The following is a 23,519-nucleotide window of genomic DNA, read 5'->3' as shown; positions in this document are numbered from 1 at the left end:
GAATCAGCGCAGTTGTAAACCGATAGGGAGAGAATAGATCTTTTCATGGATTACTATCCATGTGTGTGTGTGTGTGTGTGTGTGTGTGTCAGGGATAAACTAAAATAAATGTTAAAAGCCAGAACACAATTAAATGATCTTAACAGTCATGCTTTCAATAAACCAAATTGAAAGCATGAGCGCGTGCTCATGTGCGTGTCTGTGGTCGGGACCATATGTTAGTGCACTGTGGTTGGGAAGCCTCGTGGCTTGCATTGCCCTCTAGTGTTGGTTCTACAGAATTGCCTGGGGGGGTGAAAACGAGCGCTCCTTCTCCAATTTACCTTTAACATATATATGTAAACGGAAGTGCACGCCCCTTTATCCACGACTATAGGACTACGTGTTACACACACACACAGTCAAAAATGTTGAGCACCCTTAAAACCAGAATATGAGCACAGCAGCAGTAATGAATCGAGTATTTTCACATGGAGAGCTGATGATTTAATATTTAAGGTGTACAGTATATGGAGCATTTGACACAATACAATATCATATACAATATTTTATCAAATATCAAAATGGAGTCCAACACTACAAAGGCAACTGAGAACGTGTGTCTCACCTGGGTCCTCTCAAAGGCAAGGAAGGAGCTGGTGTTAGCGGATACGGCAGACAACTTCTGTGACACATGGCAGTCAAATCCCACAGAAGGTGCGGTGAAGTTCTGCGTGTAGTTTTCAGGCACTTTTTTTACTCTGCCCTGTAGTAAAACAAAAAAGTTAGATTACGGCACATCAATCTTTATGCATGATTAAACGGTCATCATATCGGTATCTGCAATACCCGGCATTAAAAATACAATATCGGTATCGAACAGATATAAAAAATTACCGTTTCAGCCGATAGTGTATTTTATAATGTTTATGTTTGAATGTGAAGCTGAAAAAGCCTTTTGTGATGAAAGCTGCTGATTCAGTGTTTTCTGGAGAAGCTTTAAAAAAAAAAAAAAAATCACACCCAGTGTGAAGTGAGTGGTGCCTTTGATGAGTTAATTTCATTAAGCTATATGAACTAGAGAGGAAAAATGTTAAATCCCTGTCCATTCACAGAGGGGGTGGGGCGTAAGCAATTACAGCCTGTCCCTATTGGCCGTTTAAGAGCACCTATCAAGTTTGGGAAGTTTAGCATGCTGGGAACTGGAGTTATGACTATTTGAAGTTGCAACACAGAGGGGCGGGGCTCAAGCAATTACAGCCAGTCCCTATTGGCTGTCTAAGCGCAGCTAGCAAGTTTCTTAGGTTTAGCATGCTGGGAACTGGAGTTATGGCTGTTAAAGCCCAGCCAATAGGAACACAGAAGGGACGGGGCTAACACAATTTCAGCCTGTCCCTATTGGCCGTCTAAGTGGACCCAGCTAGTTTCGTAGGTTTTCGATGCTGGGAACTGGAGTTATGGCTGTTTAAAGCCCAGCCAATAGGGCATAGCAGTGGCGGCCATTTTCTGGCTCCACTTCAAAATAGTCAATGCATTTTTCCCATTGACATTTCCAAAAATATTTATATCAATTATTTTAGGTCTAGAATCAAGCCATCCAGGGTCCTGGTGAATCATGACCATAAATCTTTTGATTCTGTGAAAAAAAAAAATGAAAACGGCAAAACAAAGGGTATTTAGCAATTACAGCCTGTCCCTATTGGCCGTCTAAGTGCACCAACAAGTATCGAAAGTTTAGCATGTTGGGAACTGGAGTTAAGGCTGTTTAATGCCCAGCCAATAGGAACACAGAGGGGGCGGAGCAATGGTGCGCCTACACGTGGTCCCTGGTGTAGCTATTGTGATTGCATACCCCTGACCAGTGTTGGTGGCAAGTTTGGTGCGGATCGGAGCAACGGTGCGCCTTGCAGGTCCGCATGTTACGTGCGTGTGCGCGCGTGCACAGTGCTGGCTTGGGTGTGCACGGTGGGCCTCGCAGGTCTGCATGTTACTTGTGTAACATGCAGACGTGTGTGTGTGTGTGTGTGTGTGTGTGTGTGTGTGTGTGTGTGTGTGTGTGTGTGTGTGTGTGTGTGTGTGTGTGTGTGTGTGTGTGTGTGTACAAGCGCGCACGTGTGCTGAGCATGTCTTTTAAGTGGCGCATGTGTCATCTTTGTGTTCCAATCAGCTGCAGCTGTTGAGGCCGTGCTCGGACGGACAGACAAACAAACACACACGGTCAAATCTAGGAGTGGTTGGCACCACTCAAAAAGGGTCAACAAGTTTAAGCTTCATTTAAGTTGTTGGAACTAATATCAGTAGGCCTAGAATGCACTGTTTCCTGTAGGTCTTCATCTGCACCCAGAATCACAGTTACTGTATAACAGACATAAAGTAAACTCTACTGGAAACATGTATAGCAATATTGGTACAGTCAATTTGACCATGCAATTAATTGGTTATAAGATATGAGCCAAAAGTTCAATTTCATGCACCCCTATTAATAAACAATGTCCCAGTGTCGCGACTCATTTATATATTTCTAAATACCTTGGTCAGCGTGAAGATGACAATGTAGCCAGATTTCCCATGGGACCACAGGTTTTCATCCAGGCAGTCAGCATACTTGGATACATAAGCTCCTGATTAAACAGACATGATTCTCAGTTATAATGTGCTTACATGATCAAATAGTTAATAGCACTCTCCTATCAGGCAATATTCCAAAAGCTTTGAAAACTGCACTTATTAAACAAGCATCTACCAGCTCATGCAAGTTACACCCAACAGGGCCATCTGTTTTGAACAGACTGACATTGCAATCCTTTGTTCAGATCAGTTTTATTTTTTATACAGTGCCAACATCACCCCAGGAAGTCTCTGTACACTTATACACAAAGAATACACATTGTATGTGTGCACACATGTGATCAGACAAAGCCTCATAATCTCACTAATAGGGCTAAAACAAATAAGGAAAAGAGCATCATTATTGCCAGAATTGGAAAAGGGGGGGGGGTATACTAATACTAATAATAATTATTATTATTACAATATTTCTATAGCACCTTTCAAAACAATGTTCACAAAGTGCTGTACACACAAAACAGTGGAGGGAACAAAGCACAAAAAGTGCCAAAAAATAGCATGGTACCAAGGGCAATTCACAAAATTACCACAAAATTACTAAATCAAATGGGAAAATAACAGATGCAACATAATTGTATTAATAAAATGTTAAGGCCATCTCTGGTCTGGCTCCATCCTATATCTACGTCCTACTCAAGCTATATCTCGGACAAAGCTCTCATAGTCATCCCAATTTCCCGACTAAAAACAAAAGGTGATCAGGCTTTTGCATTCAGAGCTCCGACTCTCTGGAAGATCAGGCTTGCAGAGTCTGTGCCCCGGTTCAAATACCTCCTGAAAACTCACTTTTACTCGCTTTATTATTATTATTATAACAAAATAAATTAAAGCTGCAAGCAGTGTGTGGGCCCTTGCACCTCTGTTAACATTGGGAGGGGCAGCAGCCACTGTGCAGTTACTACAGGATCACTTTCTAAATGTTGTTTGTCATCTTTCAGATATTGTTGTAGCAGGCTAAGCATTTTTCAGTGTAAATATTTACATGTCTATGGCTTTTATAATAAAAAAAACATGTTGAGTCTTTTATTTTTTAATATGTGTGGATGTTTTATTTAGAAAAAACATGTCAGGCGATTTTTTAAAACTTAGACCAATCAGAAAAGAGACCAAAGCTAAGTGACTACAATTAAGGACAAGGACTCTTAACCGAATCCAGTGAGGCAACTCATGACTCACAACAAAAAATATCGACCAATCAGAATAGAGGGCAGGGCTAACTAACTCCAATTAAGGACAAGGACTTTCAACCGAATCCAGTGACGGGACTCACAAGTCTGTACGACAAACCACTCAAACGTTATAGCAAAATATAGTAACTATCAAATATCGACCAATCGGAAGTGGCGGCGGAACTAAGTAACACCAATGAAAGACAAGGACTTTAAACCAAGTCCAATGAGGTGACTCACAAGTGGCTACAAAAAGCAGGTCAGATGTTATGGCAAAACAGGAACTATAAACTATTGAACAATCAGAAAAGGAGGTGGCGCCAAGTTAACCAATGAAAGACAATCAGCTCAAAAGTTACATTTAATAAAAGGAAAAACTTGACCCTGTAGATCGCTATTTTCACTTCCGGTTTGGCGGTTAAACATGGAAGTTTGACGCTTTGCCACGGTCACACTGGTTTCAGAAAATTCACGCCTTTGTTGTTTTATGTATTGTACGCTGGGCGAGTTTCAGGTGAATCTAGCCATCCTCCTAAGAGGAGCTTGTGAAAGTACAGTCTGGGAGCCCTGACAGAAAAGGCACAGTCACCGTTAGTTTTTAGTCGTGGCCATGGAACAGATTGAAGCGCCCTATCTAAGGATCTCAAGGAGCATGTTTGGTCGTATGAGGTGAAGAGTTATGAAATTAACATACGTGCCAAACTGGTAATAGCCTTGAATGTATTTAAATCTAAAATAGTGTAAAAAAGTGTATAGAGATACAATAGTCGAGACATAATATTAAAAGTATGAATGACCTTTTACAAATCAGTGGGTGACAAATTATTGGAAATATTTTATAGAACTGTTCAAAACAGGATTGAGTTTTTTTGACATGGAGATGAAGTTTGAAATCAGAAAAAAAAAATTCTGGTTGATGGTTTAAGATTAGGAGCCAGTGGACAAAGGAGATTGTTGTCAATCTAACTCTGACATGGGGGTGTGGGGAGAGGTGAAGGCATTGAGAAAACCCATCCAGGATTTAATATCGGTTAAGCAGTTAAGGGTTTATGAGCTGGTTTCGTTGTTGGGATTGATAGATAAAGTTGTGTCCTGGGCATAAAAAAATATAGTTAATGTTGCGAATTAAGTCGCATGGAGCATGTAAAGGGAGTAGAGGATTGGGCCATAATTGCAAATTCACTAATGCCTCCTATATACTACAAGACTTTGAAAAGAATTCTAAAAGAGTAAAGTATGTCACCCTCTCACAATTAGAAACCTTTCCAAAGACTTCAAGTCTAACATCTAAAGACGCAATTTGTCACAGTCTACGATTTTGCAAAGATTGGGACAATATTCCTTCTGGGATAAATGTTCCAGGTGGAAATTAGAAAGAGTTGTGGCAGCAAATGTAACTTATACAACTTGACTGAGACAATGAAATTGTTTAGAAGTCCGTTGGTATAAGGCTACAAAGTGGCATTTGATCTAAGGGAGAAAAGGCTATGGGGTCACCAAAATCAGTAAGGTTGATTCTAAAAGTAGCATTAACGTGTTCAGCTCAAGTTTTATGGCAAGCCCATCCCAGTAGAGATATTTTTGTGACCCTTTTTGACTGGAGGACAGTCATTTCTCTGGTGCCCATTCTTCAGGAAAGCAGAAAAACTTTTTTTTTGCAAAAACTCTTCACATACTACTAGAGTATGTCTGACAGAAATTTCAGAGCTTAAATCGACATGTGAATATGAAATAAATGCATAAACATGTAGTAAAATATAAGGTTAGAGTTAGCATTTGCTAGCATTGCTAACCAAATCCTCAGTTTCCATCCAAACATTGCGAAATCGCGGTAAAATCCGCTATTTCTACCCGATCGTTTTGAAAGGTATCACTAGTCTGTTGGCTTGTGCCTAATGTAAATTTCAAATAAAGATGTATTAACAATCATATTTTGTTAAAACTGTTGTCTCTGTTTGTCCACCTGGGCCACTGGTTCCAGCCGGTTCCAGCAGGGGGCAGTGGCAAATGCTTGGTCTCAGAGAGCATACAAGAACAAAGAGACCCTTGGAAACAAAAGAATTGCATCCCCCGCTATGCATGATGGTATTGATAGCCCAGTAGTGCTACTCTGAATGAGAGCCATTGAAATGGTGTTTTCTCTACTTAAGAGTTTTAACTTGATTTAACTTGACTTCAGTTATATAAGCTGTAGTTTCAAAACTATTCACTCAATCTTATTAAACAATATATCATTATTTTGCTATGATTCCCTACTTTCATATGCCATGAAAAAATGAAAAAGCTAGATGACTGTCTCCTAGTCAAATTTGGTCACATATGTAATTTCACAGACTAGACAAGTGCTATAGTTGTCTGTTTGACTGTTTATTTTCTGTTTGTGGTGCTGGTACGGAAGAGCAACGGAACAATACAAACGTCTCAATACAAAAAGCGAAGCATCAATACATTACATTTGTAGTTGCACAGAGAGGGATTATTATTATTCAAAATGACTATTTATCCATTAGGAACTTAAATCATGTAAAAGCATCACAACACATACGAAATAACTAAACATATGTCAAACGTGTTGAAACACGCATGAGTGAGCAATGGTGGTTTGTCTGGAAACAATCCATATCACCTATACTCTCTCTGTTGCCCTCCAACGAACCCTCCATCGGCGTTTCCAGTTATCTTGATTCTCCATACTTCTGGCCAGCTTGTTTGTGCTTTCTGCACAAGAATCTTTCTTTAACACATGCACGTAGGTACTGTAGGTGTAGGACATCCTTTTGATTGGTAATGTGTTCGTTCCGTTTGTGTGTTCGTTCCGTTTGCTGTTCAGCACCACATGTAGCATTCTGGTGTAGCACCCATCAAGGGACTTCTGTAGGACTTGCATCAGTGTCCAGCATTCACAGCCATAAAGGAGAACGGACTCCACAGTTGCAGAAAAGAAACTGATCTTGATATGTCAGGGGAGGTGGGATTTCCACATGCTGGTCATGCCATTAAGAGCTCTCTATGCAAGCGCTTTCCTCACATTAAGGTCCCTGTCTGGAGTTGACCCATGCGCCCAGGTATTTAAAGTTGTTGACCTCCTTTAGCGCAGTGCCTTCTATTGTTGTTAGCAGTGTTGGACAAGTTACTTTAAAAAGGTTACTAGTTACTGCATTATAAAAGTAACTAGTTACGTTGCTATAGTTTTACTTGTATTCATTTATTTAGCTTCAAAATCAATGTATACATTTTCATGTTGCTGGAGCACAAGACGACAACTATCACTGTCATCTATTGTAGCTCAGTATGATGAAACCTAGTAGATATATGAACCTTTTTTGATACAATACAGAAAAAGATAAGAATTGATTGAACCGATCGACCCCTCTTAACAACACTTTCATCACCGAGCGAGTAGTCCAAGCGGAGTAGTCCTGCTGCTGTGCAGCGAGCATAGGGGGAAGTTACAGACGCCACTAGTGTGAGAGTAGGAGTCAGATCATAATCAACCTTTAATCCTCTTAAGTTGTCTTCTATTTTCACATAAAGTAACGAGTAACGTGGCCATTCAAATGTCTAACTGTAACGTCCTTACCAAACTGGAAAATAACCATTTACGTTACTGGTTACTGCAAAAAGTAGTGGCGTAACAGTAACGCGTTAGTTCCAACACTGGTTGTTAGGAGCGGATGTGCTGTGTTATAGGTTATGACCTCAGTTTTCCAGGTCTGTCCAGGTCTGTCAGGGTTCCTTAGGGTGTCTCGTACACCGTCTCATAGACCTTCTGGAAGTAATAATGAAGCAGAGTTCTTTCTCCCGTCCTCTAATAGCCTATAGAGTTCAACAAAACAGTTTGATAAAGATTTAGGAAACAAGTAGCTCATGCAGTTGCTCAAACTTTATTAAGCACTTAAACCCTATATACTTTGTTGATCAAAGTCCCAGGGTTCTAAACTTGGCCCCCTTATTTCCCCCCCCCTCTAAATCTCTGACGAAAATAGCCGACCTACAAGCTCACAACATGTTGCATTGTTAGCTTATAGATCTGCTATGTTCGCCCGATAATAGGGACGATAGGGTTCATGTGGTTAATAATTTCACATCTACAGTGGCTAGTCTTCACTAGAAATCCTAGAATGTTCCCAGTTTCGGTAGAGGGGTCTGCTCCTGTGCAAAGCTAAAGTGCTAGCTAAAGATAAGCTTTAGCTTTTAGCTAGCACCTACTAGTGCTACATGTGACGTGTTTTGTAATTATATAGTTATAACTTTTGAATTAATTGAACAACAAATGCATGACCTTTTATCCACTTTACATAAAAACTAGGCAGGCAGACACCAAATTGTCCAAATTTTCCTACCGATAGGCTGGGTATCAGTCTATTTAGTCTAATCTATTTCGAAATTGCACATAGCACTTGAATGACAATAACATGTGCCTTAGGCTATCTAACAGACAGTTTACTAGCTAGCTACATACAGTATATTTGATATAAGAATCCTAAAATGTAAACAATAGCTGCAAGCAGGTGCACATTACTTCCGCCCAGCTGGAGGACTTTAGCACATTCAGAGGATTCCTTAAGGGTAGCTGGATGGCACTCGAAACATTTATTAAATAATTTAGTATAGTGTGAGTGCTCATGCTATAGGTATAAATGTACATACTGTCTAACTTTGTCAAGGTTAGCTACAGCTAAGTAATGTTAACAACCCTTACCTACAGGCCGACATTTCCGTTGAAACGTGTTGGAAAGCGCCTGTGGCCGGAAATCTGTTGTAGTATAGGCGGTGTGTGCACGGTCATCACAGGTCGCCATGTGTAGTGAGGCGTCGCTCACCGACCAACATAATTGCTGGTATTTTCATTTCATATTAACAATAGTACTTCTTGCAGCTTAAAGCCCTATCACTTTGCACCAATGACACTACTGTTTACATGTATATTATCTAGCCAGATAGTGTTATCTGTCTGGCTGGCCCAACAGTCACAGGGGAAAACACCTGAATAAATAACCACCAAGTTATCCCAGGCCACTTTCCTTCCCATTTATTGGCATACTCAAAACGGGATCAATGCTGTAATCACATAGATTGCATGCAGCATGCACCAACACACATCCCCAATGGTATATATCTGGGTCCATCCATGCCTCGTATTGTCATTCTCCATTTATTCTTAAATACCCCTTTAGAGCTTAAGTGAAGCATTTTTAATTGTCTGTGTATGCAAAATGGATATAAAGAACCCTAATATTTGAGGATATATACAAAAAAGTTATTTGTGGCTTATTTATGGAATATGAGACTGGGCTTATATGAATCTATAGGGAATGGGCGTAGTGACGTCAGAGTTAAGATTCGCCGTTAACTCCGCCCACTTTCGACAACATATTTCTGGGTGACTAGTTTGACGGGCAGCAACTGTAGTGCTATGCTATTAGACGGCAGTGGTGGAAAAAGTCCTCAAATGTTTTACTTAAGTAAAAGTATCAATACTGCAATGTAGAAATACTCTGTTACAAGTAAAAGTCCGGAATTTACTTCAATAAAAGTACAAAAGTATTGGTATAAAAATGTACTTAAAGTACTGAAAGTAGAAAGTACTCATTATGCATCATGATTTGTGTGCATGGGGATCTCATCTTAAACAAGCTTCCAGTTTAGTAGACCTTGTATTGTGAATTTGTACTTCCATGTACTGTTGTTCTCATGTCTTACTAAATAAGGTACATCAATCAATCAATGCAGAATGTCCCATTTCACAAAGTTTTCAAATGTATAAAAATCTTTTGAAAATAGACTATCTACAAGTTGTGAGCTTGTAGATCTGCTGTTTTCAAATAGCCGAAGTATATAGGGATAAAGTTGTTAATGTATGTTTTGTAATAATACAAATCTACAAAGTAACTAGTAACTTAGGGTTTCAAATAATTGTAGTGGAGTAAAAAGTACAAAATTTGCCTCTGAGATGTAGTAGAGTAGAAGTAAAAGTACTGAAAATTTAGAATACTCCAGTAAAGTAAAGATTACTAAAATGTGTCCTTAAGTACAGTACTTGAATAAATGTACTTAGTTACTTTACACCACTGTCAGTCGGAGTTTCGCAGATCAGCGGGCTAGTAGCTAGGCTTGCAGTTTACATGGGAAGTTTGTGGCCGTAGTAGTTAAATCTGGCATTAAAAATGTTTTAATTTCTATTGAATATCGTAAATACAATGAGATTGAGCTAAAGTTAAGTTTTGTTTCTGAGTCCAGTCTTAGAAAAGTTGTCTAACGTGGTGGCTGAGTAAACAGGGTCTGTCTGTCTGTCAGATGGACCCCAGGATAGAGATAACACTCGCAGGAAGGTTGTTATTTTGAGAGAGAAATGTCCCTCAATATGAATACATTTTGACATTTTATATAATTGTAGTGGAGTAAAAGTACAATATTTGCCTCTGAGTTGTAGTGGAGTAACAGTATTGAAAATTGGAAATACTCCAGTAAAGTAAAAGTACCTCAAAATTGTACTTAAATACAGTACTTGAGTAAATGTACTTTTACTATACAAAAATGGCGACCAGAACTACGCCATTCTGGACTAGGCTCCTCCCTACGCCCGTTCCCCATTGTTTTCCGTCAGCTGGGACACACACACACACACACACACACCAAGCTTGAAGTCGTTCGGTCGGACAGTGCCCAAGTTGGACGAGACAGACAGACAGACAAGACATACAGTTATAGATGTCATGGTTTCATAATATGGCTCAGAGCAACAAACGGTCCAACTAGCTCAGTAGGACTTTGACCAAACGCAGTAAAATCCTAGTGTTAATTCAACTCTGAAAAGTGTACGAAATGGACCCGTAAGGTTATATTTTATTCCATTTGTATACTCCTATGAGTTAAATTAACACTAAGGATTTACTGTCTGTGTGGTTACTCAATAACTTCCATTTATCTCAGTTGTGATCCAGCAGATTAAATAACAGGGGCATCTACAACATAACATTATCACTGTAGCCTACCTGTCCTATTGTAATTGTCTGAGCAATATAGGGGTATAAACCTCGAGATGTTGAGGGGGGATGGGGGATGTGAAACGTGCCGTCCTAGTTCTCTCTCGCTCTCTTTCTCTCTCTTAAAAAGGTTCTATGACATTCATTTTTCTTTATTTTTTATGTTTTTTGGGGGGTTTTATGACCTCAATTACACCCAAAAAATCTGAACATTGAACATTCAGAGGATTTTCTGTAGTCTGGGGTTTTCTGAATAATTAGGCTGAAAAGTAATCTGAGCTTGGCCCTTGGGCAGTGAAGTCACAGGCCATTAATCCCGCCCACTCTCCTCCTCGCCCCTCTCCTCCCCTATCCTTTCCTTTGGGGGGGGGGGGCGGAGCAGAGGCAATGATTGACAGGCAAAATCCCTCAACAGCGACCCCCGCAGGCAAAGATTTCTTTTTTCATTGCAGTTGAAAAGGCTTTAGAAATGTGAGAGAAAAACACCTGCCATGGATCAATGGAGTGGATTTTTTTTATACACATTTGAAGGACCAGGACAAAGACTTTTAATGTGTGGCAAAACTGAACGTCATTAAAACCTTTAAATCATGATAGTTGAATGCAGGATATTTTTCCGTTCATGCAGGACACGGGACTGTGCCACGGTCACCTTTATCTCTGAGATGCCTATTGAAAGGTAGCATGTTACAACAACATTCCGTAACCAGTTTGTCGTGATCTTGCATTAACGGCATTGAGTAACCTGAGAGGGACAGACTGGGGGTGTTGGGTTGTTCACAACGCGGTAATGGCTTGTTAACGATTGTCATTGATTCTAAATAGACTGGGCGTTAACGATTTGAGTCTTTACAATACCATTGTTAAGCTGGCTACTGAAATCTGTTTTCAACTACCCAAAGCAGTATTGAGCGATAGCAGCGGAGGGTGATACTAGTCAGGTACCGCCCCAGCCCATAGAAATACGTGCATTGTCAGCAGGGAGTGTTTGGCGGGAGGAGTAGGACGGAGGCTCTACGTCCTCACGGTGGGGGCTCCTCACTGGCAAGTGAGCCAGTAGGATATAACAGCAGTGACAACACATAGAAATGTGTATGGGAAGGAAGTAAAACTCGCTTGACAATGGCATTAAGGCATATAACAAATATTCAACAGCCCCCACACCCCAAGTACCAAAACCCTCTGTCGGTCTGTCTACTAGCAATATCAGTCTAGTAGCAATGCGATGTGTAACATTGGAGTTCTCAATCAACCTGTTTTTAGGCCAGGTGCAGGATAAAAGTACATTTTGACAAACAAATTTGAATTTAGTTTTAGTCAGTCTTTTGAATGAAATTCCAATTTGTTTTAGTCATATTTTAGTCATCTGAAATGTTTAGTTTTAGTCTAGTTTTAGTTGACTAAATATAAGATTTTTGTCAACTAAATCTACAGCTGATTTAGTCGACAATAAATGTTTTAGGCCGGCCGTGATCGTGTAATGCCTGATTTACACATAGCTGCACGCTGAAAATCGCCTATCTACAAGCTTACAACTGCGATGCGTTGTGAGCTTTTAGATCGGCTATTTTCGGAGTGTCACACTCGTGAACAACCAAGCTTAAAATGACATGTCTTAGTTCTTATGGATCTCTTCTCCAGTAGTCCTTCCCTAAAATGTTTGTCTAGTTTTTATTTGCTGACGAAATTGTCAGTAAATTTAGACATAGTTCGCTGCTTCGTTTTTATTTCGTTTGTCAGTGAAGAAAGGTAGTCAACAAAAAAAGGTTGTCATAGTTTTAGTCGAGGAAATTAACACTGGATTAAAGGAAATAGATTGTAAAGTCTATTTCATTTCACCTTTTATGACATGGTTTCAAACCACAGTTCAGCGCTACGAACATTAAAGTCCAACTACAGCTCAGTAGAAGGACTTTGACCCGATGTAGTTACTCAATAACTACCATTTATCACAGTCTTGACCCAGCAGATGAATTATAGTGAACTCAACAACACATTATCTACAATCTCTGCCCATTTCTAGATAACTTTCCTTATGCCCCAGGTCAGACCATAGCAATGACCATACATGGATCGCTAAGAATGTTGATAGTATTAAGTGTTGATAGTTTTATAAGTGTTAAAGGTACTATTGTGTTAAAGGTTTTAAAATAGTTAAAGTGTTAATAATATTCAAAGGTGTTGAAGTATTTAAAGGTGTTAAAGTATTAGTAGTGTTAAAGGTTTTAAAGGTGTTAATGTTAAAGGTTTAAATTAAATATGTTAAAGGTTTTAAAGGTTTTAAAAGTGTTAATGTTAAAGGTTTAAATGTGTTAAAGGTGTTAAAGGTGTTAAAAGTATTAGTAGTGTTAAAAGTGTTGACAATGTTACCACATCCCCTGCCAGATCTACTTCCTTTCAAATCCAATCGTTGACCACCATTGACGTAGATCTACGTCAATTAAACACTTTTTTTTATTACGCTAGAGGGCGCTCTTCGCTAACCTATGAATGATCCCTTGCCTGCGAGAGAATGATAGAAGCAGAAATGTCATCCCAAAAAAGGTAATTCCATGCACTCTGTTATGAGAAAAACACAACTATCTCGGATTTCTATATTCCATATTCAACTGCCTATAGCAACAGAATGGACGATCGTGGTAAAAATGTTTGTTCCGGTGGATAGACGAGACCCTCCCCAGACAGCCTTTGTTTACAGCCGTGTCCACATCGTGGCTTCCGTGGCTCTCTGTGGATCGTCAAAATAAGGTGAAAAACGCTGGCAGTGGCGGATGAATTAATTGACGGCGGATGAATTATATTGATACCTGAGCAGAGAATGTGTTAAGTAGTGTTAAACATAGTTCTTTAGGGTAAGACAGGCCGTTTCTAGGGTAGAAGTGGGTGCTAAGGTCTAATAGGTGGTTGCTAGGGTCTAATATGCGGTTGCTCATGTCTAATATGCAGTTGCTAAGGTAAAACAGTGGTAGCTAGGGTCTAATAGGCGGTTGCTAGGGTAAAGCAGTGGTTGCTAAGGTCTAATATGCAGAGATGGGAAGTAACGGAGTACAAGTACTTCGTTACTGTAACAAAGTACTTTTTTCAAGTATCTGTACTTTACCGAGTACTTATTTCTCGGACTACTTTTTACTTTTATCCGCTACATTTTAAAACAAGTATCTGTACTTTCTACTCAGTACATTTTCAAAACAGGCTCATTACTTTAGTTTTAATGTTGCGCGCAGATCAAGCGAAAAGAGGCGCAAGAGTTGTAGATTATTTGTAGCTCTGTGTGTCACGTTACTACAAATGAGTATACACTTAAGTAGACACAAAAATAAAACTAAGGTGAGCAATTATTACGAGTGGCTCTTATTTTGAAATCCTTAGAGGAAGTTCCTTTCTGTTGATCACGAGCTGTTATGACTCATCCGTCGGCCGAGAGCTGCGCGTGCGTGTGTTTGTGTGTGTGTGTGTGTGTGTGTGTGTACCGGTGAAACGAATATAAACAACAACACGTGGATTAATCGCAGGTTTCGTCCAAACCATGCTCCTGTGACTTAAACATTGTTGTACTGTGGAAGTGCGTTAGCCTTGGATCAACACGGTCATTAGTCTTATCTTGTATCAACGCTAGAAGTGCGTTAAACTCTTTGAACCTCTGCGGCATGGTAAGTTCATCTACAACAACCAAACACAAAGTGCCGATAGATGGACAAATCAAGCACATAACGTGCGCGCGGCATAATGTCAGCCTTGCAAAAGTGTGTGCGCGCACGCGTGTTTACTTTGAAGTAGGCTTGTCTAGTAAGCTCACTTGCTGTGTTTGAATGAAGTACAGTACAGTTGTTAATGCCATCTCTGTGTCTGTCTGTCTGTCTGTAGTATGGTAACGGGACATCTGGGCACCTCGATGTAAAATTGGCTATTTTGTTCAAACTGTAAAAAAAGAATTGGGGGAAATGGTCTAAAGCAGGGGTCTTCAATGTTTTCCAGGCCAAAGACCCCTTAGCTGAGAGATATGAAGCAGGGACCCCTTAACTGAGAGAGAGATGAAGCAGGGACCCCTTAACTGAGAGAAAGATGAAGCAGGGACCCCTTAGCTGAGAGAGAGATTAAGCAGGGACCCCTTAGCTGAGAGAGGGATGAAGCAGGGACCCCCTTAGCTGAGATAGAGATGAAGCAGGGACCCCCTTAGCTGAGAGAGATGAAGCAGGGACCCCCTTAGCTGAGAGAGATATGAAGCAGGGACCCCTTTAGCTGAGAGAGATATGAAGCAGGGACCCCCTTTGCTGAGAGAGAGATGAAGCAGGGACCCCCTTAGCTGAGAGAGAGATGAAGCACGGACCCCTTAGCTGAGAGAAAGATGAAGCAGGGACCCCCACTGCATATTGTATAAAATTGTGTTGCAGATTAAACATTTTCATAGATTTCATAGATAGCTTCATAGACATGTTGCGTAAATGATTTTTTTTTGTTAATTTCAGACATTTAACCACTTAAACCTTCAATAGGCTACTTAGTACTTGATTTGCTCCTTTCCCCCCTACACCAAACCTCTTTGCCGAAAATAGTCGATCTACAAGCTCACAACGCCTTGCACAAAGATTTGGCGGACCCCCTATAGTAGCTCTGAGGATCCCCTAGGGGTCCCGGACCCCCTGTTGAAGACCCCCTAATATTTCTACAAATGATACAAATTGCTACAAAACCTGTATATCCAGTCATTTTGGGGCATAAACTAGAAGTTGAAGGATAAATTAAGTGTTAATAATGATGTACCGCGCATGTTCACATCTTGTATACTTTACTTAGACCATTTTTCAAATATTATATTTTCTAACATTTTGGACAAAATAGACAATTTTAATAGTTTAATAGCCTTCGGGTTCAATTGGCTTTGCACAGAAACATCCGGTAAAAATACTTTTACTTTTACTCATAAAGTACATTTCAGAGCCTGTACTTTTTTACTTTTACTTGAGTAATTATTTGAACGAGTACTTCTACTTTTACACAAGTAATTGTACTTATACTCGAGTACAGAATGTCCGTACTTTTCCCATCTCTGCTAATATGCAGTTTCTATGGTCCAAAATGCGGTTGCTAGGGCAAAACAGGTGGTTACCAGGGCACAATGGTGGTTGCTAAGGTCTAATACGCGGTTGCTAGGGTCTAATAAGCAGTTGCTAGGCTCCACTGCAGCTAAATGGCATTTCCCCATTCAAATGAATGGGATTTATTTTTAGCAATTACAATTTAAATATCTCTAAAAGTACTAATTATTTCAAAAATTCAAATGGTAGCCGACATGTCCTAGGTAGGCCGAACGTTGTAGAGTTGGAAAGGAGTGTCTTTCTAAAAGTATGAAGGACTAGTTAGGGGCCAAAAAACGAGCAGAATAATAATAGTGAAGATAACACTAGTAAGTACTGTTCCTGAAGAAACAGTGTGGGGTCGCTAAGAATGTTGATGGTATTGAGTATTGATTTTGTTAGTAGTGTTAAAGGTTTGAAAGGTTTAAAGTTCTAAAAGTTTGAAAGGTTTGAAAGGTTCTAAAGGTTTGAAAGGTTTGAAAGGTTTGAAAGGTTCTAAAGGTTTGAAAGGTTTGAAAGGTTTGAAAGGTTCTAAAGGTTTAAGAGGTTCTAAAGGTTTGAAAGGTTCTAAAGGTTTTAAAGGTCTACGGTTCTAAAGGTTTGTCGGTGTTGAATAGTGTAAAATGTAGTTTTCTAGGGTAAAACTGTGGTTGCTAGGGGCTGATAGCCGGTTGCTAGGTTCTAATAGGTGGCTGCTAGGGTCTGATAGCCGGTTGCTAGGTTCTAATAGGTGGTTGCTAGCATCTAATAAGCGGTTGCTAGGGTCCAATAGGGGGTTGCTAAGGTCTAATATGCAGTCTATATATATATCCTGTATTCTAGAGCAGTGTTTATATATAAAATATATAGAATACAGGATATATATATAGAATACAGGATATATATATATATATATATATATATATATATATATATATATATATATATATATATATATATATATATATATATATATATATATATACATATACATACCGTATATCTAGGTGTGCCCTGGGATCTTTTGGCTAAGCCAGGTGTGCCTTGGCACAAAAAAGGTTGATAAACACTGGTCTAATATGTCGTTACTATGGTAAAACAGGTGGTTGCTAGGGTAAAATGGTGGTTGCTAGGGTCTAATCGGTGGTTGCTAGGGTATGATAGGTGGTTGCTATGGTCTAATATTGTGTTGCTAGGGTCTAATAAGCAGTTGCTATGCTCCACTGTAGCTAAATAGGATTTCCCCATTGAAATGAATGGGATTTTTTAGCAGTAAAAAGTGAAATATCTCTAAAAGTACAAATGGTAGCCAATATGTCCTCGGTAGGCTGAACGTTATTGGAACGGAGTTTCTAGCTAAAAGTATGAATTTCCCCATTGAAATGAATGGGATTTTTTTAGCAGTAAAAAGTGAAATATCTCTAAAAGTACAAATTATTTCAAAAATTCAAATGGTAGCCGACATGTCCTGAGTAGGCCGAACGTTGAAGAGTTGGAACGGAGTTTGTAGCTAAAAGTATGAAGGACTAGTTAGGGGCCAAAAAATGGGGGCAAGTATAGTATAGAAATAGTGAAGATAACATGAGTGTGATTGCTTTAGCGATCCCACAATTAGTATGATCGCCCTAGCGATCCCACAATTTAAGCAGCAAGCAGCGATGACCGGGTCCTCGCACCTCTATCCACATTAGGGGCGGAACTAACTAACAAATGTAGGACAAGGATTCCAGTGAGGTGACTCACAAGTGGCTATGAAAACCACGTCAAAATGTATGGCTAAATAAAGGAACTAAAAAATAGGAACCAATCAGAACAGGGGGCGGAGCTAAAAAACACCAAAGAAGGACAAGGACGTTAGTTAAACCGAGTCCAATGAGATGACTCACAAGTGGCTACAACAAGCAAGTCAAAAGTTATGGCAAAAGATCGGGGCACTATCATATGTCAACCAATCAGAAAAGGGGGCGGGGCCAAGTAACTCGAAGGACAAGGATTCTGAACCAAGTCCAATGCGGTCACCCATAAGTCTGTCAGACAATAAGTTCAATACTTACATAGAAAAAAAGGAAAAACTTGACCTTGTAGATCAGCTATTTTCACTTCCTGTTTGGCGGTGAATCATGGAAGTTTGACATTACGCCACGCTCACGCTTTTGATAACTTTATCATTCAGGCCTCTTGTGTACGCTGAGCGAGTTTGAGGTGGATCTGACCATTCTCCTAGGAGGAGTTCATTAAAGTATGACCCATGAATGGCATAAAATTTGCTAAAATGCCACAATAAATTCTAAATGGCTGACTCCCTATTGGCTGTAACATTAGGCCACACCCCTTTTGGAGATTTTCGCCACTTGTGATGTGATGTGCAAAGTTGCGCAACTTTTGGAGTACGTTTAGGCCCTCAAAAACGTGATTCAATAGGGCTTCACACTGGCGCAGAGCTTGTGCCATAATTAAAGATAGTTTGGATTAGATTAGAATAGCTAGGATTCTTTCCTTCTTGTCTACCAACCCTTTTATGTTTTGCTCTACTATTAGGCTGACTAGAAGTTTCAATCACCCACAGGCAACAATTCTTTCACTTTCATTTTTGTACATTCATATATATGATGACCATAGTTTCACTTTCAAAACACTGTGGGACAAAAGACAAACAACATGTGCTTAACCAAAGCTTGGTAAGAAAATTGCTTAATTTTGTATCTAGCTTTGTTTTGCATACATCCAACACATTACAAAACATGGGGTAAGTCACTCATTATAGTAATAATAGTGCTTAAAATATTCAAATGCATTTAAATTACTTATCTGTCATTATGTACATCTCAAAAATACAATTGTTTCATGTAACCACACAGAGGTTCAAGTATTTTATTAAATGTTATAAAATGGACTATGAAGTAATGATTGCAGAATTCTATATTGTAAAAAGTGATGGATAGTAATCACTCCTGATGAAGACTGAGTTTACTGCTTAGTATTGTATTGTACTGTATTGTAAAGTTGCAACTTTACAATACAATTGTGTTTCAGTTTCATTTAACCACACAAAGTAAGAGTTTAACATATTGTGTGATTAAATGTTATAAAATGGACTGTATATAAAGTAATGATTCTATTCTATACTGTTCTCTACAAATGATACTCATGATGTTGTGTAAATTGTGGTCTCGCTGGTGATAAGATCATTGACAGGAAGTGAGTTGGCAAGTGAAAAGTGTTCACTCGTGATGAAGACTTTACTGCTTGCTTATAGTGTGCAACTTAGCCAAGTAGGAACAATAAAACTGTAACTGCACTTGGGCCTATTCTTTTTTTACATTTTGTTTCTCATTTTATTTTGACCACGGCGCCAGTCACATCAATCTGCCTTTGGCATACAATGCCAAATTCAGGACAGTCATGGACAAACTGCAATGATGCATGCGACACCACTGGGCGGTGGGCTACATATTCTAACTTCAACGTGCTTGCTCATGCTTGTTACACTTAATGTGTCCTTAAATTGCCTTTTTATGCCTTAAAGCAGTTTGAATTGACTGTGTATTAAATATGCAATGCAAGACGGACATAAGGAAAACTCTACATTGAGGATGTACTGTATATGCAAGAACAACATTTGGTGGAGTCATTTGTGGCTTATTTATGTATTATGAAGACTCATGCTGGAATTATACTGTATAAATAACATGATTCCAATTCAAGGTAGGTAGCAATTTTGAGCACATGTAATCAAATTCCAGAAATAATCTGAACACCATTATAAGGACTCAAGTCAACAACCCATTAATAAAATTGTGTACAGTAACACCCCCAGTCTGTCCGTCTCAACTAACGTTGCTCAATGAGAGAGACAATATTGAGGCTCGGGGAATCCTCACAGTATACCTACTACAGCAACTAGACTACACCACTGTGAAAAACTGACATTGCTCGATGAAACCAAATCCACACCATTGACAGTGGTGCTTGACACAACAGGCATCCAAGGACACAGACACACCTTAAACAGTCACCAATTGTGCAATATCCACATGAGCAGAATGTTAATGTTCTCAGGTTACAGTCAACTGCAGACTGATTTACTAGAAGAGTGCACTCCTCTGAGCGCAGATCTCCTCCAGGCCAGGTTGCCTACCCAGAGCTGTGTCAGTCGTGGGGTGCAACTTTTCGTGTTTGTGGCCCCCGAAGGGCAGAAGTGAAACTTCTGGCCCTGCCTTCGGCCTAGCAGAGATAATTACACTTCTATAAAGAATATCTATTACATGCAATGTAGATGTGCGTATAACTCAATTTGCAGTGGTTCCTCTCTAAATATAAAGAAAATGAGCAAAATTAAGTCTAACTATGTTCATGCACATTTAAGAAGGCAATCGAGTTGCATTAAGAGTTACAAAAAACGTTTAGAATGTATTTGCATGGTGCCTTATCCCTTATTAGGCATTTTGAAAAACACTTTAAAATAGTCAAAATAGCTGATCTACAAGCTCACAACATGTCGATGTAGATCGGCTATTTTCACTATTTTAAAATGTTTTTTCAAAATCTTACAATAAATGCACAAAATCTCTGTAAGTATGGGCATAAAAGGTACAAAGACAGTCGGGTGCAACGGGTACTCTGACAACGGGTACAAGGGGTGTTGCATAACTGGGTGGGGCATGCATTCTCAACTTGAATTGTACATGGTACAACCGGTACTCTGATAACAGGTACAACAGGTATTACAAAACTGGATGTGGGCGGGGCATGCCTCCACAGGAAGAGGTGTGAGGCAAGAGAGGGCTCTTACTGTGTAACATCTACTTCAGTAGTTTTTTTGGCGACGCTACAGTCAGCTACAGCTCTACAGCTCAGAGCTACAAACATTAAAGTCAAACAGCTCAGTAAAAGGACTTTGATCGGTGTGGTTACTCAATAACTACCAGGTACAGTCTTGATCCAGCTGATAAATTAACAGCGATATCTACAACATAAGAAGAACATTATCTACATTCTTTGCCCATTTGAAGATAAGTTTCCCCATGCCTCAGTCACAAGCAAGGTCAGGCCATGTCAATGACCATACAATTCAACATTAAATGGATGCTGTTAACTTAAGGAAAACAGAGAATTCCAAAAAACTCAATAAAAATGTCAGGGTTTCACTCTTATATTAGAATAGCTACTGTATGTTTCGTTCCTTATAGTCTCCCACCCCTTTTATATGTGGTTCTCCTATACTGTAGGTTCACAGTACGTTTCCTTCTACCACAGGCAACAACTGTTCCACTTTCATTTTTGCACATTCATACATATGATGACCATAGTTTCACTTTCAAAACCAGTGGGACACGAGACAAACAACAGCTTCTTAACACAGCTTGGTAAGACATCTGCTAAACTTTAACTCAAACTTATTTTCTTGCATGCATGCTAAGTCATTAGAGTAATTTTGTGTTTAAAATTCTAGAATTAATTTCACATACTAACCTATCATTTACACCTCTAAAACACAATTGTTATAAAACTGTATGTAAAGCTGTAATGATTGCAGAATTCTGTTTTTCTCTACATATAGTACTCAATACAGCGTTAATTGTGGTGACGTGATCACTGACAGGAAGTGGGCTGGCAAAGTGGAAAAGTGTTAGATAGTAATCACAGAAATATTATTTACCCTTAGATGGATCTCCAAGTGTTGTGCATGTGCTATTTCCAGGGACCACACCAGTTTCTCCCAGCTTATTAGCCTTTCAAATACAACACACACACACACACACACACACACACACACACACACACACACACACACACACACAATAAGAACAGCATTGATTCTAATGTGCTATGGCATTTCTTCTATAGGCCTATGTCAAAATTGAAATGTCAATAGTTAAATAGTTATATTCCAGTACCTTGTTTTTATCATCAAATAGCACAAATCCATAGGACTCCTTCAGTTCCTCTTTTGAATAACCCTCTGCTTTTTTCTTGGCCCGGAAGGCCTCATACTGTGAAGAAAATTATGTAATTAATTCAGATTTTGTGCTCAGCTGACATTAATAAAATATTATTTTCATTTTTAATGTTCGGTTTAAAAGTCTGAGATCTAGATACAACTATAATGTATGATTTGTTCATCCGTTATTATAAATATATTTAACTGCCAAAACTAATTTAACTATTACTAATGATGATTGAATGTGAGTTATTGAGTGACAGTCAATGATTGGAATTTCATTCTTATTTGTGTTATTATCAATTAAACCAGTTTCTGGTAAAGTGACCAAAAGTAAGAGACTTTGCCGTTTTTATTTTAAATGTATATATTTGTGTATTTGATATTGTTTTGTTTTAGACTGTATTTTTTTCTCTATTTGTGTACTTTATGTAACTTGAGTTGTTGAGTTGTGGGGGGGGGGGGGGACAGGGCAGAGTATGACATTACAAAGCCAACAACGACATGTACTGACATGAAGAAAGACAGAGGACAATAGACAAACTCACCTTTTTTCGAAGTCTAGCGTTCTTGACTATAAAGGCGGATTTATATCTGAATGACTCCTTGGATTTCTCATACAAGTATGATTTCTGAAGAGGGGCCAAGACTTTTTTCAGAAAGTTATCTGAACTTTCTGAGACCGGTACCAAAAAACCTAATAGTGGACAAAAAGGGAAGTCGGTTTGAGCAGAAAGAAATGCTGTAATTTTCCATGTAGAAGTAGCCTTAGGCCTACGTAAAATAAGCAAAAATATAGCTATAGTTGTGATGAAAATATTCTACTCACCAACCTTCATATAAAACCGACTAACTCACATGTTTTCGACCTAGTGTACACTTTCGTAACTTTAAATACCCGTCAAGCAGGAAACCAGCGTCTACGACGCTGTCATGAAATAATAGTTTCTTATAATAGATCTAAGTCAGTCTTGGTGAATATAACCAAATATACTGAGTCCACAAATGTATGACACACACAAACAGAAAACTTAACCTTTTCCTTTTTCCATGGCTGAACACTTATGAAATGTCTCCTTTTGGCATTCGTCGAAATCTCGTCTCTCTTGTGAAAAACATCCCAAAAGAATGGTGTTGATACTCCAGTAACTCCACGCGTCTGAAAGATTAAAAAAAAAAAACAGAAAGAGAAAAAAAGTTACAAGTCACTTTACCTCCCCGACCAGAAACGAAGGGAGGGAGGAATGGTCTTGCAAAACCAGGAAGTAAAAAGTTTAAGTTAGAACGAAACCTACGAGAAATATACCCGCATGAACCTCCTTTGTTATTCCTTGCGAAAAGACCAATTTGGTATTGATTGCTTGTTAATCACTTAATACAAGTAGTCTAAGCATTATAAGGCTACGTTTCTAAAAAAAGAAACAGAAACCACTGAGACCAGTGTCAAGCGTGAGTTTGGAGATCATCGACACCAGCGCGTTAGTATGGCGAGCATAAACAATTGACTTCCGGTCGGCAATTTCCAAATAAAAGCTCAGGTTGACAAGATAACGTTCCAAGTTTTTTTTATGGTGTAGCGTTTGTCTGTGGTCTGTATGTAGGCTACGTCCCCTGAGTACCATGTATGTCCTAGAATCGCAGTCCCTACAATATTGATTTATGTCCCACCTTGCCGGAGTCAAACTGTAAAGACTATAAACTCAGAAACACATTTGTCATGACTCATGACAGTTACAAGCTGTTTTATCTGCTCTTATTTGGA

At 39.2% G+C, this 23,519-nt stretch overlaps 1 protein-coding gene across 3 annotated transcripts in view; it reads right to left on the bottom strand.

Moving 5' to 3' along the window:
- tasor2 (transcription activation suppressor family member 2) overlaps window positions 1–23,231 on the bottom strand; it is a 56,768-nt gene extending 33,537 nt beyond the window's left edge. For 2 of the 3 annotated variants that reach the window (XM_084060973.1, XM_084060975.1), the window contains exons 1-6: window positions 22,794–23,231; window positions 22,306–22,454; window positions 21,714–21,809; window positions 21,476–21,548; window positions 2,509–2,600; window positions 608–745 (exon numbers count right to left, since the gene is read on the bottom strand). In XM_084060973.1, the coding sequence (XP_083917099.1) occupies window positions 608–745; window positions 2,509–2,600; window positions 21,476–21,548; window positions 21,714–21,809; window positions 22,306–22,454; window positions 22,794–22,809 (564 nt within the window). In that variant the 5' untranslated portion in view covers window positions 22,810–23,231. The remainder of the gene's footprint in view (window positions 1–607; window positions 746–2,508; window positions 2,601–21,475; window positions 21,549–21,713; window positions 21,810–22,305; window positions 22,455–22,793) is intronic. The other variant, XM_084060974.1, reaches the window with a different exon arrangement.
- Between the last annotated feature and the right edge of the window lie 288 nt (window positions 23,232–23,519).

This window comes from Gymnoscopelus microlampas (assembly GCF_963454915.1).
Source record: "Gymnoscopelus microlampas genome assembly, chromosome: 6".
Lineage (NCBI taxonomy): Eukaryota > Metazoa > Chordata > Actinopteri > Myctophiformes > Myctophidae > Gymnoscopelus > Gymnoscopelus microlampas.
The sequence above is the reverse complement of the archived record's forward strand: the minus strand, read 5'-3'. Positions and strand labels throughout refer to the sequence as shown.